At 39.5% G+C, this 22,954-nt stretch overlaps 1 protein-coding gene across 1 annotated transcript in view; it reads left to right on the forward strand.

Moving 5' to 3' along the window:
- GUCY2F (guanylate cyclase 2F, retinal) overlaps positions 1 to 22,954 on the forward strand; it is a 188,000-nt gene that overhangs the window by 22,021 nt on the left and 143,025 nt on the right. Inside the window, 1 exon segment of the mRNA XM_090264055.1 lies at positions 9,762 to 10,482. Coding sequence (XP_090120181.1) covers positions 9,762 to 10,482 — 721 coding nt within the window.

The following is a 22,954-nucleotide window of genomic DNA, read 5'->3' on the forward strand; positions in this document are numbered from 1 at the left end:
GTCTGTACATATAGGCCTCACTTGATCCTGTCTGCATTGCTGCTTCTTGAGACTCAATGGTTTGGCTGAACTAAGTGGCTGGGTTGGTGAAGAATGGGGTGGTCTATGGGCTTCACTTTAAAACAGGTTTCTCTTTCTGTCCTAATGGCCTGGACAGAAAGAGCCCAGAGGTCTGAGAGGGGAGAAACCTAAAATATTTCCCTCAGCCCGAACTAAGTATAATGGGCAAAAGGGTTTTGGACAGGTGAGATGTACCTGGCACACCTTCCTTCAAAGAAGCCCTTCTTTTCCCTAATGTGGGACATTGAAAAATTAGTATCTGTCTTTTGTCATCTAGTGGTTATAGATTAAATGATGTCTTTTAACCCTGTTGCCAAATCTGTAGCCTCCAGAATACAACAAGGATGCCAGCCTGTTAAATCAAGCATGCCATTGTCTGGGGACAGCCAACTGACCTGGATTCTGCATGATCCTTCCGCATGTGGGAAGGCCACCCTCCCCTCCACACCCCCACTCTTATTAGGGATTTCTGGACCCAAAGGTAGGTAGGACGACAACCATGCCCAGCTTGAAGCATCTAGAAGAGCTCAAGACCTTCGCCCGTTGTCCTTTATAAGATTATAAAGGGTCTTAAGTCTGAGAGGGAGGGATTGTTATTTTTTATTGTTAAAATATTTATTTATTTATTTATTTATTTATTTATTCATTAAAAAGAAGAAGAAAAATATATGAAAGGGTGAGGCAGGAGAGCTTGTATGTACGACCCATGGGCATGGACTTGGGGGGGATTGTATGAGGCAAGGGGTGCTGGGCAGTGGGGAGCAAAGGAAAAAAATTGGAACTAGTGTAACAATATAATCAATAAAATATACAAAAAAAGAAAGACTATGAACATTAAAATGAAAACTGTATCACAACAACCAACAGCAGAGGCTAGGGAATCGAAACAAAAGCAAACTAAGTGAGCAATGAGAGGGGAAAAGAAATTATAGGTACGGGGAACATATTGGGGGGAGGTCAGCAGGGAGGGGGAAGGGGGAAAAGGGAGGGAGATGATGCAGGAATTAAGAAGCATAATAGGAGGGAGTGGAGTAGACAGGAAGATGTTGAGAAGAACTATATGCTCAACCAATGGGCATGGACTAAGGGGGAGCAGACAACTGGATGAAGGTGGGAAGCAGGGGGGAAAGAAATTGGGACAACTGTAACAGCATAATCGATAAAAAAATTAAAAGAAGTATGGGGACTATCTTCCTGGCATTGGAACCCTGGGTGGGGGAGCCTGGTGAGGGGCTGGGACTCCTCACTCCCAAAGTATCCCTCCCAAATTTTATCCAACATACATGGGTGAGAGACTAGCTCATTCCATGTCTGAGCCCCTCCTACCAGTCTGGGTGTATGTGGTTTCTTTAGTTCTGTAGTTGTTGGACTTCCGTTCAACTTGATTTCTGATTGTTCTGAGTCATGTTTGTTCTATAGTTTAGTTGTAAGTTTGATGTGGTTGTGCAAGGAGGTGAGTGAGCCGTGTTTACCTATGCCTCCATCTTGACAGGAAGTAGAAACATCTTTATTATTAGTGTTGTTAAAGACTTCACTACATGTATTACAGAATGATTATTGCATCTACTCATTGAAAATACACTGTCTTGAATGTTGTATGCAAGACTTTATCAAAAGTCTTTCAAAAAACTTTGCTACATGCATTAAAGGTTTGGTATGAACTTCCATTCATTCCAAAACCACTGTGCTCAATGCAGCTTACAAGTATCTTTGTTAGAAACATTTTTTAAATTATATAAGTTTCAGATGGCCTACATTATAATTCAACACCTGTGTACACTATAAATAATCACTCCCTAAAGTCTAGTTGCTATTCATCATGGTGTATGATCTTTTTAATGTGCAGTTGAAAACCAAACTTTTAAGAACTTGGGATGGATAGGCACTGTACTTAAGAGGAATGACCTGAGTTATAATACAAGAATGCCAGTCTTACACCTAGTATAGACAATTGATCACTTTGATGTGCAGAGCACGAAAAGTCCCTTCATTTTTCTAATCAAAAAGTGGTCCATCCTCATTTGCTTACCTTCAAATGATACTTGAAATTGAAAATTTAATATTATAGGTTTATTACTTTGGCATAAACTTCTCCTCACCCCCTGTTGAAAACAAACATTGTTGGTTGGAGAGGAGTTTGAGGAAGTACCAAATATTATCAATCTTTTACATATTAGTAAAAATTATTTAAAGAGCTTCTTTTTCTAGAGTTTTTTTTTTCCTCTCCATTAATAGAGAGGGCAGAGAAAGCTGGACTAGAAGTTTGAAGACACACTTTACCTACTAGATAATTTTGCCAAACGTGCTTTCTGACTGAGGCCTAAAACAGTATTTTAAAGAACATTAATATAAAATAGTTCATTTGTACTCCATGTTTCTTCTTCACTATTTAATCAACAAATATGTGTTGAATATTGGTTATGTGTCAGACATTGTGTAAGGGACTGGAAATACAATGGTGAGCAAAAGCAAGCACAGATTTCACCTTACATGAGTTATGTTGGTAGACATTATTACTGTCTTCCTCTTTATATCCACAGTTGCTTTTCTTGGGGAGATTTTTTTTTTACCAGGTCCTATATTTCTCTACTTTTTTGTAGTTTCAGGCTTAGTACATACCATGTTCTCAATGTGTACTTGTTAATAATGATAAGATAGTGAATGGTTTTAGGAACCCAGATTTTCAGTGTAGCATAACTCCAGTATTGAGGGGGGGGATACTTCATATTGTAACTACTTGATAGAGGATTCTATATAATATTTAAAATTATCAGAAACTAGATCTGTAATATAGAAGTAATACAAACCACTTAGAAGAATCCAGTTTAAAAAAAAGCTAATTTGAAAGCAAAGATTAGAGAATATTGAATGAATTCAGAAAACAGTTTAATAGTGCAGAGATTTAGAAATGTTACTGCCTGGAAGAAGTACTGAATCCCAGAATAAGTGTACCTCAGAGAAGAAAGGGACTTACAGATTTTTTGGTTTAGCTGAGGGGTACAAAAAAGATTTAGAGAGGGAGAACAAGTTCTTCAATGTTACATAGTGAGTCAGTAGCAGAAATGGATTCGGGACACAGGCCATCTGATTCCTACCACATTCTTCTTTCTAAACAGCAAGGAAGACAACTGTGTGCTCAGTATTATATCTCATATAATCCCTTACATCAAACCATTGAATTAAATTTACCTCCATTTCTCAGATAAGAAAACTGAGGATCAGAGAAAACATGTCAAAGGTTGTACTCTTTTTTTTTTAAATGTGTTTTATTGATTATAATATTACATTTGTGCCAATTTCCCTTCCCTCTGCTCCCCTCCACCCGGTGGCCCCCCTCCCTCCAGTTGTCCCCCCCTTTTAGATCATGTCCATTAGTTGTGCATACAGTTCTTCTCAACCTCTCTCTGTCTATTCCATTCCCTCCTACCATGATCCTTAATTCCTATATCATCTCCCTCCCTCTCCCCATTCCCCCTCCCTGTTGACCTCCCCCCAATACGTTCTCCGTACCTATAGTTCTTTTTCCACTCTCGTTGCCTGTTTAGTTTGCCTTTGTTTCAATTCCCTAGCTTCTGTTGTTTCTTGTGATGCAGTTTTCATTTTAGATTTCATTGTCTTGATCCTCCTTTTTCTAAACCAGTCCCTTTAACATCTCATATAACAGTGGTTTGGATCTAATGAACTCTTTCAGTTTTCTTTTGTCCTGGAAATACTTTCTCTGTCCTTCTATTCTGAATGACAATTTCGCTGGATAGAGTATTCGTGGTTGTAGGTTTTGGATTTTCATTACTTTGAATATTTATTGCCAGTTCCTTCTTGCCTGCAGGGTCTCCCTTGAGAAGTCAGCTGATAGTCTAATTGGGACCCCTTTGTACATAATTCTTTTCTTCTCTCTTGCTGCTTTTAAGATTCTCTCTTTATCTTTAATTTTTGACATTTTGATTATAATGTGTCTTGGAGTGGTTCTCCCTGGGTCCAGTTTTTTTGGAACTCTCTGTGCTTCCTGGACCTGTAAGTTTATTTCCTTCCCCAAGTCTGGGAAGTTCTCCTTTATTATATTTTCACTCAATTTTTCAAGTTCTAGTTCATCTTCCTCGCTCTCTGGCAAACCAATGATTCTTATGTTGGGCCTTTTATAGCTGTCCCAGAGGTGTCTGATCCTCTCATCGTTGCTTCCCATTTCCTCTCCCTGCATTGGTTGACTTCTTGTTCCTTCTCCATATTCCAGTTTGTTGAAATGAACTCTGGATTTTTTTTCCTCACCATCTGTCTCGTATGTGGTTTTGTTCCTTTCGTTATGAGTGTTTTTCGCTTCTTTCTCATCTTTTTCCAGATCTTTTGTGAATTCTGTAAGCCACCTGATAACAATGGCCCAGAACTGAGCCTCTGACAGGTTTCTTATCTGTTCATCTGTCAGGTTCTCCATCTGTTGCCTGGTGAGCTGTGCCACCGGGATTTCTATAGTTGTCTGCCTCATTTTGACAGATGCGTTTTGTTTTCTTGGGCCGGCTGTAGGGGGAAGTGCCTGTGTACTCGTAATGACCCAGCGACCGGCGCCTGTCCGCGACCTATTTCGCAGCCCTGTGGCACTTTCTTTGGGGGCGGGGGTCCAAGATGGATTCACACAGTTATTCTGCTAGGAGACCGGGATCCGTCCTCCCGCCCCCCTGGGCCTCACTGTTCAAGGCGATGTGGTGGTTGCTTTCCCCAGCATTGGGGTCGCGAGCTGCCGGGGGTTCGACTGCAGCCGGGGTTGTTCTCCCCGCCGCTGTCCCAGGTGCGACCGCAAACAGGTCCACCCCCTTTCGCTTTTACCTGCCCAAAGGGCGCCGCTGGTTTATAACTTCATATGTTGGGCTTCCGTGTAGTTTTATTTTCTGGAATTTCTAGTTATCCTTTGTTTTGAAGTAGTTGTATTCCTCTCTAGTTGTAGAGGGAGACCTAGCGCATCCGTCTAAGCCTCCATCTTGGCCGGAAGTCCCCTCAAAGGTTGTACTCTTAAGACTTCCATTCTAAAAGACTAGAATACAATGTAATTGGTGGTTACCTCCTCCCCCCGCTGTGCAACACTGAACTGTGAGTGAGGCATAAGTGGGCTGTCCTAAGGCTGGTCTTGAACACTAGTAGCCAATTCCTTCCAGTTGGACAATAAATCTCTATTTGATTCTTCAAGTTTACTCCACCTGTCCTCCTCATTACCTAATTAATTTTTTCATAGGGGGGGGCTAATAAATTTTTCTTAAAAAACAAATAAATCATTCAAATTCAATCTGAGTAGCATAAAAGGTATAATGATGCTGGCCTCAGCGATTTTATAGTTTAGAGGCTGCTGGCAGGCTGTCTAGTATAGTGCTCAATCGACTGGGGTCCAAATCCCCATTCTACCACAGAGTGCCCTCAGGGAAGTTCCCCTTTCTGAGCCTCAGGTTCCTCATCTGTACATGAGGGTAATAATATTATTTACCTCAAAGATGTGTTCTTAGGTTTTTAAATCAAGTTTTGAAAATAACGTAATACATGCAAAGAGTTTAACCAGTCTTTGATACATAACATGAACTCAGTAATTATCTTAGCCTTTGTTATCTGAGTGCTAATTTCTGGCTTAAATATAGCACTTCTGTGAGAGAACCCATCAAATTAGATGTGTTTGGGGAAGAAGAGGCAGTAGGTTTCAGTGAATAGGGCTCTATTCTTCATATGAATTTCCCCTCACTGTTTTCCACTCCTAATGGTTGGAAGAGTGAGGTCCTATAAGGATAAAGATATCGAACAATTCAATATCCCCTTCTATGCTACTCCAGAAAAGGGGCTGTTCCTAGAGTGCCTTGGTTCCCAAGATTTGCCATGACAGATAATAGATTGGGGCTAGTGGAGGGTGCGAAGAGAAGAATGTGTCTATTGACTAGAGCTCAGATTGCAGTGCCAGGCTGGGGCTTTTTAAAGGCTGAGTTCACAACTTCCACCTTATCCATGGTGAATCTCAACCTCATGCCTTCAACATAGCACATGGAATAAATCTATTTGGGTTGGGGGGGGAGAAGTTGGATTGGATTATTTTTGAAAGTCTAGGAATAAATCTGAACTCCTTTGTATGTAGTCAGGTCAGAACTACTTTTTCACCCCCTCCCCCAAGCAAAGTTGGAAGTTTTCCCTCTCCATTCTACATACCTCCAAGCCTCTGGCTCATGCTGTTCTGTGAGACATTTCCTACCCAATTCTTTCTCGACTCTACTTTTAACCAGCTTTCACCTGTTTATAAATGTTGGGGCAGGTCTTTTAAGTTTCAGCGGGTATGACCTTGACTGGTCTCTTGAGAAGTCAGGCTTTCTCATAACATTAACAGTGAGAGTCAAGATAATAACTAACAAGACTGGCACAATGAGATTGTTTCTGGCAATAAACAACCAGGCTGGGCTTGACCAGTATACACCAGTGTTGATCATCAACCCTAGAGAGAGCCATGCCATTACTTTTATTTTTGGTCAAAATTAGAAATTCAGTAAGGCCATGGCTGATGTAGCTCAGTTGGTTGGAGCATCATCCTGTGAACTGAAAGGTCTCCAGTCTGAAATCTGGTCAGGGCACATGCCTAGGTTGTGAGTTTGTTCTTCAGTTGAGGTGTGTACGAAAGGCAACCGATCAATACTTCTCTCTCACATTGATGTTTTGTTCCCTCCCTCTCTGTCCCTCTCTTCCCACCTCTCTAAAATAAATAAGCGTGTCCCTGGATGAGGATTAAAAAAAAATAAAAATTTAGTAAGGATTTTCTTCATTACCATCTCCCCCACGCAATTAATTCATTTTATTATGTCTAGAGTGGTTATTCCTGACCTTAGATCAACTTTAATGTTTATTAATTCATTTCACAAACATATGATACCTACTCTGTGTTGGGAGCTTGGCTAGTCATTAGGGCTATAAAGAGGACCTCTAGGATCTTCCAATTCAGTGAGCTGTGTTCTGCCTAGAGAGTTGCCCTCAGTGTTGCCACTCCTTGTAGCTAAGTATGAGGTCCTATAAATACAGAGATATCAAACTGTTCAGTATCTTTATTACAATATACACCAGAAATAGGGATAGTGTATAAATCAGAGTGACCCTCCCCGAATGGGTATAAGTATGAGAAAAATAATGAATTCAACCTGGGGGTATTAACTAAGGTTGCACAGAGTGGGGAACACTTCAATTTGCTCTTGAAGGAGCTCATCAGGAGAACCCATAAGTGGAGTATGGGAGGAGGGCGGAGGGCATTCAAGGCAGAAGAAATGGCATTTTTCAAATGCTTTCTTGGCAGACTATGTGATATATGTCTGTAGAACTGCAAGAAACTTACTGTAGCATCAGGTGAGAACAGTGGGAGATAGAGGTATACAGAAAGGCAAGGCCCAGATGGAGAAAAGCTTTGCCTGCATTATTTTGAAAGAATCCTCTACATTTGCTGACTGTACTTCATTTATTCCTATTCAGTTTGGACTCATTGTGGTCCCTCAACTTGCAGCCTTACTCTCTGTCCAGACATAATGGACAGACTGACTCCTTTCTATTTTTGCTTGGATTCTCAGCAGAGTATAAGATGTGGTAGACATCTTTCATCCTCAAAGTATTATCTTCCTTGAATTATAAAATACTACTGTCTCCTGGGTTTTGCTGTTTCTCTGGACTTTTCATGTACATTTTCTTTATGACTTCCTTTCTCTCTGCCTGACCTTTTAGTGTTGTGGGTTCTCAGGGTTTTGTCCTCTGGCTTCTTCCTACAACTCTCTTTTGTTGATCTTACATACTGCCATATCTTCAATTACCCTCTATCAGTTAATTACACTCAAAGTTATATCTCTAGCTCAGCTTCCTATTATGACATGCGGTATGCCAAATTGTCTACTGGATGTTGCCACTTGTACATTCTATAGGCATCACCAGTCCACCATGTCTAATAGAATACATTATATCTCCTACCCTTTTCTTTAGTATTATCTATATCTGAGACTTGTATCATTTTTCAACCAGTTGCCTAGGTCTGAAAAGATCAAAATCATCTTGGTGTTCTCCTTTTTCCTCTTACCTCCTACATTTTGTCAGTGACCAAGTTGTTACCGGTTCTACTTTCTTAAACTCTTTGATATTTTTAATCTTGGTGAAATTCATCTCCATTTCTCCACATCTTTAAGTACCTCTCTCTTGGTCTGTCATTGTTTCTCGTATGGATTACTACCACAGTCTCTAAACTGGTCTCTTGGCCTTCAGTCTTGCCCTCTTCCAACCCATTCTCCACAGAGCTACTTGAGTAATCTCTTAAAACTAGAAATGTGTTACCATTTCTCTTCTTAAATCCATTGTCCACAGGATTAAATCTAAAAACCTATGAATGGCATGTATGACTCTTGGTGATCTGGTCCTTACCTTGGCTAATAATATAGACCCAAGCAGAATAAATGGCTTGGAATTCTGAGAATCTAACATTCTTTCTAAAAAAAAAAAATCTATCTCTTACTTCATGCCATTCCTTCTGTTTGGAAGGCTCACAGCACCTGCCCCACTCGCAACCCCATTTTCTTGGACTTTTCTTTCAATGCTCAACTAGAGAGATGTCCCTTCTCTTCCCTCCTACCCTCCTCTGAAATCTGGGTTTGAAATCTTCTCTGTCTTCCTCTCTCTGGCTACTTCAATAATAGCACTTTTTAGCCTGCATTGCCATTATCTGTTTACATCTTTGTCTCTCTCCAAGAGGGCAGTATGGTGGAGAAAAGTGAACATATTTAAAACTACAATAATAATCATGTTACTAATATAATGCTTCAGAGAAGGAAAACTCTGACTCCAAAAAACCTCCGCTGCCTTGCGGCATACCTCTTCAGGGGAAAGGCTAAGGGAGTAAACCCCGACAGAAAATCCGGAGCCGGAGTCCCTAAGGCGGTTTGACGTTGTAGTCAACACCGGCAACTCCTGCGGCGCACCTGAAGCCAAGCTGTATTGACTCCGTCTTTCCCTTGGACCCTTCAGCTGCGAAGAGAGGGGGGGTCTGCTGCATGGGCAACAGCAGACCCTCCATATCACCCTGCCCAGGCTCTGTAGCTTCAGCTTCACTGGAGAGGACACTCCAGCGTCATCGCAAGATGTCGATTCAACACGGGAGGAGACAGATACCGTGTCACTCCTGAGTCGGACTGCACAGCCATTCTCGGTGGTGCAGATAGACTCTTAAGAAGCTACACCATCGTCTCTCGAGACGGACGGCTGCCGACGACGAATATAATGCTAACAACATGCCAGACCCTGTTATAGGTGCTTGCTGTATGTTAACCCGTGTAATTCCCACAACACATGGGGTGGGCAGTTATTACTGAAGTTAAATCAACAGGACTTGGTGAGGGATTGAATGTGGGGACAGAGAAAAAGGAAGACTCTCCGCTGACTGGAGCCAGTGAAATGGGTGAACTGTGGACGGAAGTGCTATCTACTAATATTAAGAGTACAGGAAGAACAAGAAAAGGAGGAGTTTCAGTTGGGGGTGGAAGGAAGAAACTTGTCGTTTGAGGACTGCTATTCCATTCCCATTCTTTCATAACCAATTTTTCCAGAAGCTTCAGGAACAATACGAGTAATACATCTTTCCCTCTAATTGACAGGCATTTGGAAACACCACTGTCCATCTCAGGAAAGCACACTAAGCTTCCAGTATCACTTTGTTAGCTTGCTAGAAATAGGAGGGCTATGTTCCCTCAGGACCCTGGCCTTCCTCCCACCTCATGCTTCGGTTTAAGGCTACCAGAAGACAGCGAGGACACTATGACCTTGCATTGATCAAGCTCCTGTGGTGCTTGTTCTTCCTGGCCCTCATATCCCTCCCACAGTAGGTGTGGGCACTGCCTTACAAGATAGGCGTAGTGGGCCCTTGGGCTCTGCCTGAGGTTGCTGCTCAATTAGCCACTGAATGAATCAATAGAGACTCATCATTTGACCTGGGTTACTCTTTTGAATATGTGATTCTCAATGAAGGCTGTCAGACTTCCAGGGCCCTCTCCAGTTTCATTTCTCACCACCAGGTGGCCTCAGGATTTATTGGACCTGCCAACCGGGGTCACTGCGACGCAGCTTCAATCCTTGGAAACATCTGGGACAAAGAGATTTTCTCTTGGGTTTGTGTGAATTATGAATTGGACAGCAAAAATAGCTACCCAGCCTTTTCTCAGACACACTTTTCTCCCATCTGGGTGCTGTTAACTGTCATGGAATATTTCCAGTGGGCTCATGCTGGAATAATTTCCTTAGATGAAGACATTTCGGTGCACACAGTCAATCAAGTTGCAAGAGCTCCTCGGAGCGGTGGCCTACCTGTAGGGGTCGTCCTGACCACAGGACAAGACAGCCAAAGCATTCAGAAAGCTCTCCAACAGATTCGCCTGACGGATGAAATTCGCAATGAGTGCTTTCTCCTGGCTGAGGTTTAAACATGGCTCAGAGAAAGATATTATAATCTCCAAAACGTATGTTATCCTTATGCCCTAGGGTAGCCCATTACTCCCCAGTTCTTCTTAGGTTTCCCCTTTCTACTCCCACTCAGGCCCCAAGACTGTCCTTCAACAGTGCTTATTTTATTAACTAAATAAAGGTACAATGAACTTTCCAGTTAAAGTGCTCTTAGGTGCCAGTGCCTGCTCTTGGCACCTGCATGGGGAAGAATAGCAACAAGAGCAACTGTATCTACATACCCTCTCTTCCCTTAGGACCCTGGTGGTTTCAGATTAGCCAAAGAAGGGTGCTCTTTGTTGTTGGTTTTTTTTTTGGAGTATGCATAATATATGTTATTTATGTTTGTTTTAAGATCTATACATTTAATTTGTTTTATTTAATCATTACCGCATTTTTTCTTATTACCATTTAGTCCCTTTATACCCTCTTCCCCCCAGCAATCACTGCACTGTGGTCCATGTCTATGAGTCCTTTTTTCTTTTTGCTCAGTCCCTCCATTCCCTAACCTCCCCCCCTTCACTGTTAGTCCAGTTTGTTCATTAGATTCCACATATGAGTGAAATCATGTTATTTGTCTTTCTCTGGCTTATTTCACTTAGCATAGTGTTCTCCAGGTCTATCCATGCTGTCACAAAGGGTAAACTTTTCCTCTTTTTTATGGTCAAGTAATAGTCTATCATGTAAATGTCCCATAGTTGTTTTATCCACTCATCTACTGAAGGACATTTGGGCTGCTTCCATATTTTGGTGATTGTAAGTAATGCTGCCATAAACATAGGGTTGCTTATGTTCTTCTGAATTAGTGATTTGGGTTCCTTCAGGTGTAGTCCCAAAAGTGGAGTCACTGGGTCAAATGGCAGATCCATTTTTAATTTTTTGAGGTATCTCCAAACTGCTTTCCACAGTGGATGCAACAATCTGCATTCCCACCAACAGTGCACGGGGGTTCCCCTTACTCCACATCTTTCCCAGCACTTGCTGTTTGTTGATTTATTGATGATAACCATTCTGATAGGTGTGAGATGAAGTGTCTATTCAGGTCCTTTGCATATTTTTTAATTGAGTCGTTTGGGTTTTTTTCGATATTGAGTTTTGTAAGTTCTTTATAAATTTTGGATATTAACCCCTTATCAGGTATATTAGCAAATATGTTCTCTCATTCTGTGGGTTGTCTTTTTATTTTGTTGATGATTTCCTTTGCTGTGCAAAACCTTTTTATTTTGATGTAGTACTATTTATTTATTTATTTATTTATTTTGCTTCCCTTGCCTGGGAAGCTATATCTAATAAAAAATTGTTCCTAGCAATATCTGAGATTTTGTTGCCTATGTTTTCTTCTAGGATTTTTATGATTTCAGCTCTAACACTTCTGTTTCTGATTCATTTTGAATTCATTCTTGTATATGGTGTAAGGAGATGATCTAGTTTCATTTTTCTGCATGTATCTGTCCAATTTTCCCAACAGCATTTATGGAATAAACTATCTTTAGCCCATGGTATGTGCTTGCTGCCTCTGTTAAATATTAATTGACTATAAAGGTGTGGGTTTCTTTCTTGTCTCTCTATCCTGTTCCCTTGATCAATATGTCTGGTTTTATGCCCGTATAAGGGTGTTTTGATTACTATGGCCTTATAGTATAGATTTTTTAAAAGTATATTTATTGATTATATTGTTACAATAGTTCCATTATTTCACCCTTTGCTCCCCTCTGCCCAGGACCACCCTTCCTCCAGCAATCCCCCCCGAAGTCCATGCCTACGGGTCGTACATACAAGTTCTCTGGCTTCACCCTTTTATATATTCTTCTTCTTCTTTAAAAAAAAAAATTAATTAATTATTTTAACAATAACAAAAAACAATCCCTCCCTCTCAGACTTAAGATCCTTTATAATCTTATAAAGGACAATGGGCGAAGGTCTCGAGCTCCTATAGCTGCTTCAAGCTGGGCATGGTTGTCGTCCTACCTACACTTGGGTCCAGAAATCACTAATAAGAGTAGGGGTGTGGAGAGGAGGGTGGTCTTCCCACATGGGGAAGGATCATGCAAAATCCAGGTCGGTTGGCTGTCCCTGGATAACGGCGTGCTTGATTTAACAGGCTGGCATACTTGTTGTATTCTGGAGGCAACAGATTTGGCAACAGGGTTAAAAGACATCATTCAATCTATAACCACTAGATGACAAAAGGCAGGGATTAATTTTTCAATGTTTCACATCAGGGGAAAAAAAGGGCTTCTTTGGAGGAAGGTGTGCTAGGCACATCTCACCTATCCAAAACCCTTTTGCCCATTACACTTAGTTTGGGTTGAAGGAAATATTTTAGGTTTCCCCCTTCTCAGACCTCTGGGCCCTTTCTGTCCAAGTCATTAGGATTGAAAAGAGAAACCAGTTTTAAAGTGAAGCCCATAGACCACCCCATTCTTCACCAACCTAGCCACTTAGTTCAGCCAAATCATTGAGTCTCAGGAGGCAGCGATACAGACAAGATTAAGTGAGGCCTATATGTACAGACAATCACTCAGATAATGAGATCATAGGCTTATGCCCTTTGAAAACAGAAAACACATGTTAATTTATGTAACATAACCCACAAATAAGTCTCTAAATCTGTAGGACTCTTGTTGGAAAGACATCCAGTTGCAAGGCATTAGACATTCTACTTGCCTGTAATTAAACATCTTTGATAATACCACAGACATAGTTTAACTTTCAAAGGAAAACAAATTTTAAATGAAAAGAAACTTTAAAGATGGTTAGCTGCACTACTTTATAGTCTACCACTAAGCATTGTGATTTTCCTTGATTCATGATTTTTCTCCTAATGTTACGCTCCTTGTCATTAAAGGGACTGCATTAGGTCCATTTTTAATTTATTCTGTTCAGGAACATTTAGGGTGAACTTCAGTCTGCCCTTCAGGGCACAGAAGCTGAGCCACATACCTGGCATTCAGCCTTGCCTGTAAACACCTGTCTTTTCCAAGTCCTTCTGGTTTTCCATTGTGCCTTAAGGTCCCTTCTAGCCATCTTTCAGGAAAACAACCTTCATTCCTTCCCCGGAAACATTGCCGTGGACTGCACAACCAACCAAGTTACCAGGCCTTTTATCTTGTGGGCTTTTATTACCTTCGAAAGTCAATGCTAGTTCCTCAGGGCTTTTTGGTAACAACCAGAGCCCAAGCATGTCTCCTTTAGGCTTGACATTCCAGTAAAGGTCTTTGTCAAAAAAACCTCTATTAACAACTATTCTTATTAGTTTTATGCAAAGAACCTTATGCCATTACTTCTTCAGAATGTCAAATTCTGAAGGGATCAGATAGGGAGAAAAATATACAGCATGAAGGAAAATCCTTGTCCTTCTAATATTCACTGAATTTGCATTTCCATTCTTCATATTTTCATTTTTCCCACACTAAAAATTTTTTTGTTTATTTTTCCATTACAGTTGTCCAACATTTTTCCCCCTCTTGCTTCTTCACACCCTGCCCACCCCATCTCCCAAAGTCAGTCCCCACCCAGTTGTTCATGTCTGTGGGTCATTTATACATGTTCTTTGACCGGACCCTTCCCCTTCTTACCCACTTCTCTCCCTCCTCCCTCACTCCTTGTTACTGTTAGTTTATTCCTTGTTTATATCTGTCTGGTTCAATTTTTCTCATTTGTTTGTGTTCATTAGTTTCCTGTAATAGATGATAGGATAAGGTTTTTTTTCTTCCATTGCCTGGCTTATTTGGCTCAGCATAATTCTCTCTAGTTCCATCCATGTTGTTGCAAATGGTAGAATTTCCTACTTTCTTTCTGCTACATAGTACTCCATTGTGTAAATGTACCACAGTTTTCTGATCCACTCATCTACAGATGGGCAATTATGTTGTTTCTAGCACTTGGCTATCGTAAATAGTGCTGCTATGAATATAGGGGTGCATTGGTTCTTTTGAATTGGTGTTTCAGGAATTTTCAGATATAATCCTAGCAGTGGAATTGCTGGTTCAAAACGCAGTTCCATTTTTATTTTTTTTTGAGGAAATTACATACTGTTTTACATAGTGGCTGCACCAGTTTGCATTCCCACCAGCAATGCACCAGGGTTCCCATTTCTCTGCATCCTTGCCAGCACAAGTTGTTTGTTGATTTGTTGATGATGTCCATTCTGACTACTGTGAGATGGTATTTCATTGTGGTTTTTATTTGCATCTCTCTGATGGCTAGTGATTTTGAGCATTCTTTCACATGTCTATGGACGTTCTGTATGTCCTCTTTGGAGAAGTGTTTGTTCAGGTCCTTTGCCAATTTTTTAATTGGGTTGTCTCCTTTCTTGGTGTTGAGTCATATAGGTTCTTTATATATTTTGGAGATCAATCCCTTGTATGAGGTATCATTGGAAAATATATTTTCCCATATGGTTGGTTCCTTTTTCATCTTGCTGATGTTTTCTTTTGCTGAGCAAAAACTCTTTAGTTTTATGTAGTCCCATTTGTTTATTCTTTCCTTTATTTCCCTTGCCTTAGGAGATATATCAGTGAAAATGTTGCTACATGAGATATCTGAAATTTTTTTACCTATGTTTTCCTCTAGGACTTTCATGGTGCCACGGCTTACATTTAAGTCTTTGATCCATCTTGAGTTTATTCTGGTGTATGGTGTAAGTTGGTGGTCTTCTTTCATTCTTTTTTTTTTTTTTTTTTTGCATGTCCCTGTCCAGTTCTCCCAACACCATTTATTGAAGAGGCTCTTTTCACTCCATTTTATGTTTCTTCCCCCTTTGTCAAATATTAGTTGACCATATAGACCTGGGTTTATTTCTGGGCTCTCTATTCTGTCTCATTGATCTATTTGTCTGTTCTATGCCATTACCAGACTCTTTTGATTACCGTGGCCTTGTAGTATATTTTGATACCAGGTATTGTGATTCCTCCTACTGTGTTCTTCTCTCTCAAGATTGCTAGGCTATTCAGGCTCTTTTTTGGTTCCATATAAATTTTTGGAATATTTGTTCTAGGTCTGTGAAAAATGTTATTGATATTTTAATAGAGGTTGCATTGAATCTATAAATTGCTTTGGGTAGTATGGACATTTTAATGATGTTGATTCTCCCCATCCATGAACATGGTATCTGCTTCCATTTATTTGTATCTTCCTTAATTTCTTCCTTCAGTGTCGTGTAGTTTTCTAGTACAGGTCTTTTACCTCCTTGGTTAAGTTTATTCATAGGTACTTTATTTTTCTTGTTTTTATGGTAAAGGGGATTTTTCTTTTAGTTTCTATCTCTGAAATTTTATTGTTGGTGTACAGAAATGCCTTCGATTTTTGAATATTAACTTTGTAACCTGCTATTTTCCCAAATTCACTTATTAGGTAGAGTAGTTTTTTTTGTTTTTGTTTTTTTTTTTTGTGGAGTCTATAGGGTTTTCTATGTACACTATCATGTCATCTGCAAATAATGACAGTTTTACTTCCTTTTTTTTCCAATTTGGATGCCTTTTATTTCTCTTTCTTGTCTGATTGCAGCGGCTGGAACTTCCAAGACTATGTTGAATGGGAGTGGAGAGAGTGGATATTCTTGTCTTGTTCCTGATCTCAGGGGGAATGCTCTCAGTTTTTGCCCATTGAGTATGATGTTGGCTTCAGGTTTCTCATATATGGCCTTTATTATGTTGAGGTATGCTATCTCTATTCCCACTTTTCTGAGAGTTTTCATCGTAAATGGGTGTTGTATTTTATCAAATGCTTGTTCTGCATCTGTTAATATGATCATGTGGTTTTTGTCTTTCGTTTTTTTTTAATGTGGTGTATTATGTTTATTGATTTGTGAATATTAAACCATCCTTGCATCCCTGGGATGCATCCCACTTGATCGTGGTGTATGATCTTTCTAATGTGTTTCTGGATCCTGTTTTTCAATATTTTATTGAGGATTTTAGCATCTATGTTCATCAGCGATATTGGCCTGTAGTTTTCTTTCTTTGTTGTGTCTTGACCTGGTTTTGGAATTAGGGTAATACTGGCTTCATAGAATGAGTTTGGGAGTCTTCTCTCTTCTTGGATTTTTTGGAATAATCTGAGGAGGACAGGAGTTAGTTCTTTTCTAAGTGTTTTGTAGAATTCACCTGTGAAGCCATCTGGTCCAGGCCTTTTGTGTGCCGGGAGTGTTTTGATTACTGCTTCAATATCACTAGCTGTTATTGGTCTTTTCAGGCTTTCTGCTTCTTCTTGATTCTGTTTTGGAAGATTATATGTTTCCAGGAATTTGTCCATTTCCTCTGGGTTGTCAAATTTCTTGCCATGCAGTTGTTTGTAATGATTTCTTACAATCCTTTGTATTTCTGTGGTATCGGTTGTGATTTCTTCTCTTTCTTTTCTTATTTTATTTATTTGGGTCCTCTCTCTTTTTTTCTTGATGAGCCTGGTTAAAGGATTGTCAGTTCTGTTTATCTTTTCAAAGAACCAGCTCCTACTTTTTTTTTTTAAAGTATATTTTATTTATTTTGTTATTAGAGGTGTCTCAATTTTTCTCCCTTTGCCCCCCTCTTCCCAGTAACCCCCTTAGTTCATGCCCATGGGTCATGCATATAAGTTTTTTGGCTTTGCCCTTTCCTACACTATTCTTTTTTTTTTTTTAATGTTTTTTATTGATTATATTGTTACAACAGTTCCAATTTTCTCCCTCTTGTTCCCCTCCCCCCAGCACCCCCCTCCCCCAGCGATCTCCCCCAAGTCCATACCCCTGGTTCGTAAAAATTAACTATCCCCCCCCTCTCAAATATTAGGACCCTTTGTAATCTTGTAAAGGACAATGGGCGAAGGTCTCAAGCTCCTCTAGCTGCTTCAAGCTGGACATGGTCGTCGTCCTACCTACCCTTGGGTCCAGAAAACCCTAATATGAGTGGGGGTGTGGAGGGGAGGGTGGCCTTTTGTTGATCTTTTGAATTGTTAGTTTTGTCTCTATGTCATTTAATTGTGCTCTGATCTTGATGATTTCCTTCCTTCTACTCGCTCTGGGCTTTGCTTGTTGTTCTTTCTCTAGTTCTTGTAGCCGTGGGGTTAACATTTTTATTAGAGATTCTTCTAGCTTTTTTTAGGTAGGCCTGTACTGCTATGAACTTTCCTCTCAGGACTGCTTTCTCTGTATCCCATAGATTTTGGGTTGTTGTGTGTTCATTATCATACATTTCCAGAAACTTTTTGATTTCTTCTTTGTTGTCATTGTTAACCCATTTATTATTTCATAGCATGTTGATCATTCTCCACGAGTTTGAGTGTTTTTGAGTTTTTTTCCTTGAGGTTGATTTGCAATTTTAAGCCACTGTGATCTGAGAAGAAGCTTCATGTAATTTCAATTTTCTTGAATTTGTTGAGGCCTGTTTTGAGTCCCACCATGTGGTCTATCTTTGAAAACGTTCCACGTGCACTTGAGAAGAATGTTTATTTTGCTTCTTTGGGGTGAAACATTCTATATATATCGACTAAGTCCATTTGATCTAGAGTGTTGTTCAATGCCTCAATATCTTTGGTGTTTCTTTACTTCAAAGATCTGTCCATTGTTGAAAATGGGGTGTTAAAGTCTCCTAGTATGAGTGTGTTGCTGTCTATATATTTCCTGGAGTCTTTCAAAATTTTTCTTACATATTTGGGTACTCCTGAGTTGATGCATATATGTTTACAAGGGTTATATCTTCTTTATGCATTTGTCCCTTAAGTATTATGAAATGCCCTTCTTTGTCTATTTTTATGGCCTTTGCTGTGAAATCTGTTTTGTCTGATATAAGTATTGCTACCCCAACTTTTTTTTCATGTCCATTTGCTTGAAATACTTTTTTCCATCCCTTCACTTTCAGTCTGTGTAGATCTTTTGTTCTAAAGTGGGTCTCTTGTAGACAGTATATATTTGGGTTATGCTTTCTAATCCATTCAGCTACCCTATGTCTTTTGATTGGAGCATTTAATTCATTTACATTTAAGGTTATTACGGATAGGTACTTATTCATTGTCATTTTCTCTTTTTGTACTCGTGTTCCTCTCCGTCTCTCTCTGTTTCTTCATCTTCTTAAAGCAGACCCTTTAGCATCTCTTGCATTGCTGATTTGGTGGAGATGTATTCTTTTAGCCTTCTTTTTTCTTGGAAACTCCTTATTGCACCTTCCATTTTGAATGAGAATCTTGCTGGGTAGGGTATTCTTGGTTGTAGGCCTTTGTTTTTCATTGCTTGGAATATTTTTTGCCATTCCCTTCTGGCTTGTGGTGTTTCTGCTGAGAAATCTGATGATAACCTTAATGGAGCTCCCTTGTATGTTATTAGCTGTTTCTCTGTTGCTGCCTTTAGGAATCTCGCTTTGTCTTTGAATGTTGTCATTTTAATTATGATGTGTCCTGAATTGACCTGTTGGGGCTCCTCTTCATTGGGACCCTCTGTGCTTCCTGGACTTGCATGGCTCTTTCTCTCCACATGTTAGGGAAGTTTTCTGTCATTAGTTTTTCAAAGAGATTTTCTATCCCTTGCTCTTCTTCTTCTCCTTCTGGAATTCCTATGATACGGATATTATTATGTTTTATGTTGTCCTGCAGCTGTCTTAGAACCTCTTCGTTCTTATTCATTCTTTTTCCATTTTTTTGCATTGTCTGGGAGTTTTTGTCTATGTTGTCCTCCAGCTTGCTGATCTGATCTTTTGCTTCCTCTTGCCTGCTTTTAATTTCTTCTACTGTGTTCTTCAATTCAGAAACTGTATTCTTCATTTCCTCCTGGCTCTTATTGATAGCTTCTATGTCCTCTTTCATGCTGGTGTAATTCTCTGTAAGTTCCTTATAGTTTTTCTGGAGTTCCTTGTAGTTTCCGTGGAGTTCTTTGTAGTTTCCACTGAGCTCATTTAGCTTCTCCATAATTTATGTTTTGAATTCCATATCTGATAGTTTGTTCCTCTCTATTTCATTTAGCACTCTTCCTGGGGATTCTACCTTTCCTTTCGATGGGGGTTGTTTCTCTGTCTCCCTACTTTGTGACTCTTATTGTTTGTTGCTGCTTCTTAGAATGATGTGCAGTTCCTGGATCTGCCCCTGATGGCATCAGATTGTGTACCAGTCTGGTCCTAGGCAGCCTGTCAGAGACGTCCAGGGATCTACTGCCTTTGTCTCTCTTTTTTCGTTCTTAATCTATTCAATCTGTGATTAGCCATCAGGCTTAAAAACTGAGGGTATGGCAGCTTAATTTCTATAGGCAGGGCTTTTGCTTCTCCTCAGGCTGATGCCACTAGGAGGGGAATGGTCTTCCTGCAGTACTGGGGATGAGTCAGCACTGGGACCCGGTCGGCTGCTCCCCGACTTCTCCCTTCAAAGCCACCGTGCCGAACTCTCCCCAAGTGTCTCTAATCTTCTCTGCTTTCCCTCTGCTTGAGCCCATGGTAAGTAGGGGACAAAATATTTTCGTATGTGATTTGCTTAAGAGCTCTTTTTCTCTAGCTGTTTCTCTCTGGCTAGCAAGAAACCCTGTGGATTTTCGCTTTTTGCTTTTCACAGCTGGATACTATTTTACTTTCTACTCTGTTGCTGTAGGCTGGGAAGCCCAGCTGGGGGTTTAGACCCTGCCCTTCTCAGGGGGAACCCCTGGCTGCTGAGCTGTTTCTCAATTCCTTCAGCTGCCACCCGTGGGAGCTCAGCCAACCCTTCCACATCTCCACACTCCCTACTGGTCACGTTGTGATGTAGCGACCTTTTCTGTCTCTCCGTGGTTATAAGACTTCTCTCCAGGTAGTGTTTGGTTGGTTTTCCATATGATTTCTCCAAAATTAGGTTGTAAATCCAGACTGGTTCTGGGATGAGGTTAGTGTAGCTTCCACTTACTCCTCCACAATCTTGGATCTCTTGTTTATAGTATAGTTTTATATTAAGTAGCATGTTTTTTTCAGCTTTGTTCTTCTTTCTCAAGATTCCTGTTGCTATGCAGGACCTTTTGTGGTTACATATAAAATTTTGAAATATTTGCTTTTGTTATGTGGAATATGTCAAAGGGATCTTCATAGAGATTGTGTTGAATCTATATATATGTTTGGGTAGTATGGACATTTTTTAAAATTAATTAATTAATTAGTTTGTTTATTTATTTGGAGAGAAAGAGGGGAAAGGAGACAGGGAGAGAAACGTCACTGTGTGGTTGCCTCTCACTCGCGCCCCCAATTGGGGACCTGACGTGGAACCTAGTCATGTTCCCTGACTGGGAATCGAACCAGCGACACTTGGCTCCCAGGCTGATGCTCAATCTGCTGAGCCACAGCAGCCAGGACCTGGTAGTATGGAAATTTTAATGATGTTAATTCTTCTCATCCATGAACACAGTATGTGCTTTTACTTGTTTGTATCTTCTACTTCTTTCCTTAGTGTCTTATCATTTTCCACATGCAAGTCTTTTACATACTTGGTCAGGTTTATTCCTAAGAATTTTATTATTTTTGTAGCAGTTGTTAATGGGATTGTTTTCTTAATTTTCATTTCTGTTAGTTCATTTTTGGCATATAAAAATGCAACTTATTTCTGGATATTAATTTTGAATTCTGATACTTTACTGAATTCACTTATCAATTCTAGAAGTTTCTTGGTGGAATCTTCAGGGTTCTCTATGTACAGTATCATGTCATCTGCAAATACAGACAGTTTTATGTCTTCCTTTCCAATTTGGTTTCCTTTTATTTCTTTTTGTCCAATTTCTGTGGCTAGGACTTCTAGTACTATGTTGAATAAGAGAGGTTAAAGTGGACATCCCTCTCTTGTTCCTGATCTGAAGGAGAATGCTTGTAGGTTTTGCCTGTTGAGTATGATGCTGACAGTGTGTTTGTCATATATGGCTTATATTACATGTAGGTATGTTCCCTCTATTCCCACTTTGCTGAGAGTTTTTCTCATGAGTGGGTGCTGGATTTTTTCAAATTATTTTTTGCGTCTGCATATCAGACTATGTGGATTTCATCCTTCAATTTGTTTTGTGCTGAATCACACTTATTGTTTTGCGAATGTTGTACCAACCTTGCATTCCCACAATAAATCCCACCTAATCATGTGTACAATCTTTTTGATGCATTGCTGTGTTTGGTTTTCAAAGAATTTGTTGAGGATTTTGCCATCTATGTTAATCAGGGATATTGACCTATAATTTTATTTTTTGTAGTGTCTTTATCTGGTTTTGGAATTACTATAGTGCTGCTCTCATAACATGAGCTTGGGAGCCTTCCTCTTGAATTATATGAAATATTTTGAGAAGGAGAGATGTTAGTTTTCCAAATATTTGGTAAAATTATACTGTGAAGCCAACCGATACAGTAATTTTGTATGTTGTTTTTTTTTTTTTTTTTTTTTTTTTTTTATTACTGCTTCAATTTCATTAGGTGTAATCTGTCTATTCAGATTCTCTTATTTTTTCTGATGTAGTTTTGGAAGATTGTATCTTTCTAGGAATTTATCCTTTTCATCCAGGTTGTCCCTTTGGTTGGCATATAGTTATTCATAACATTTCCTTACAATCCTTTCTTTGATGCCAGTTGTTATTTCTCCTCTTTCACTTCTGATTTCATTTATTGGGGTCCCTTATCATTTTTTCTTGATGAGTCTGGTTAGAGATTTGTCCATCTTGTTTATCTTTTTAAAGAACCAGCTCTTGGATTCATTGATCTTCTGAATTTTTTTTTTTTTTAGATTCTATTTCATTTATTTCTGCTCTGATTGCTCTTATTTTCTTTCATTCACTTTGTGCTTTGTTTATTGTTGTTTTTCGAGTTTTTTTAAGTGTGAAGTTAAATTCTTTATTTGACCTTTTTCTTGTTTTCTGAGATAGACCTGTAATGCTATGAATTTCCCTCTTAGGATTGCTTTCCCAGTGTCCCACAGATTTTGGATTGCTGTGTCCTCATTTTCATTTGTTTCAAGGTATCTCTTAATTTCTCCCTTGATCTCATTGTTGCCCCAGTCATTGTTTAGTAACATGTTATTTAGTTTCCATGTCTTTGCGTATTTCTCAGTGTTCTTCTCGTAATTGACATCTAGTTTCATAGCATTTTGGTCAGAGAAGATGCTTGATATTATTTCAGTCTTCTTAAATTTATTGAGATTTGTTTTGTGTCTCAACATGTGGTCTAGCCTAGAAAATGTTCCATGTGCACTTGAAAAGTATGCATATTCTGCTGCTTTGGGATGAAATGGTCTAAAAATTATTAATTAAATCCATTTGATCTAGTGTGTCATTTAAGGCCACTGTCTCCTTGTTGATTTTCTGTCTGGAAGAGCTATTCATTGAAATCAATGGGGTGTCAAAATCTCCAACTATGACTGTATTTCTGTCCATTTTTCCTATTTTGTTCATCAAGATTTGCTTTACATATTTAGGTGCTCCAATTGTTAGGTGCATAAATGTTTCCTGGATTATATTCTCTTATTGGATTGTTCCCTTTATCAT

The sequence above is a fragment of the Furipterus horrens genome, unplaced genomic scaffold (assembly GCF_987537825.1).
Source record: "Furipterus horrens unplaced genomic scaffold, mFurHor1.1.pri manual_scaffold_17, whole genome shotgun sequence".
Lineage (NCBI taxonomy): Eukaryota > Metazoa > Chordata > Mammalia > Chiroptera > Furipteridae > Furipterus > Furipterus horrens.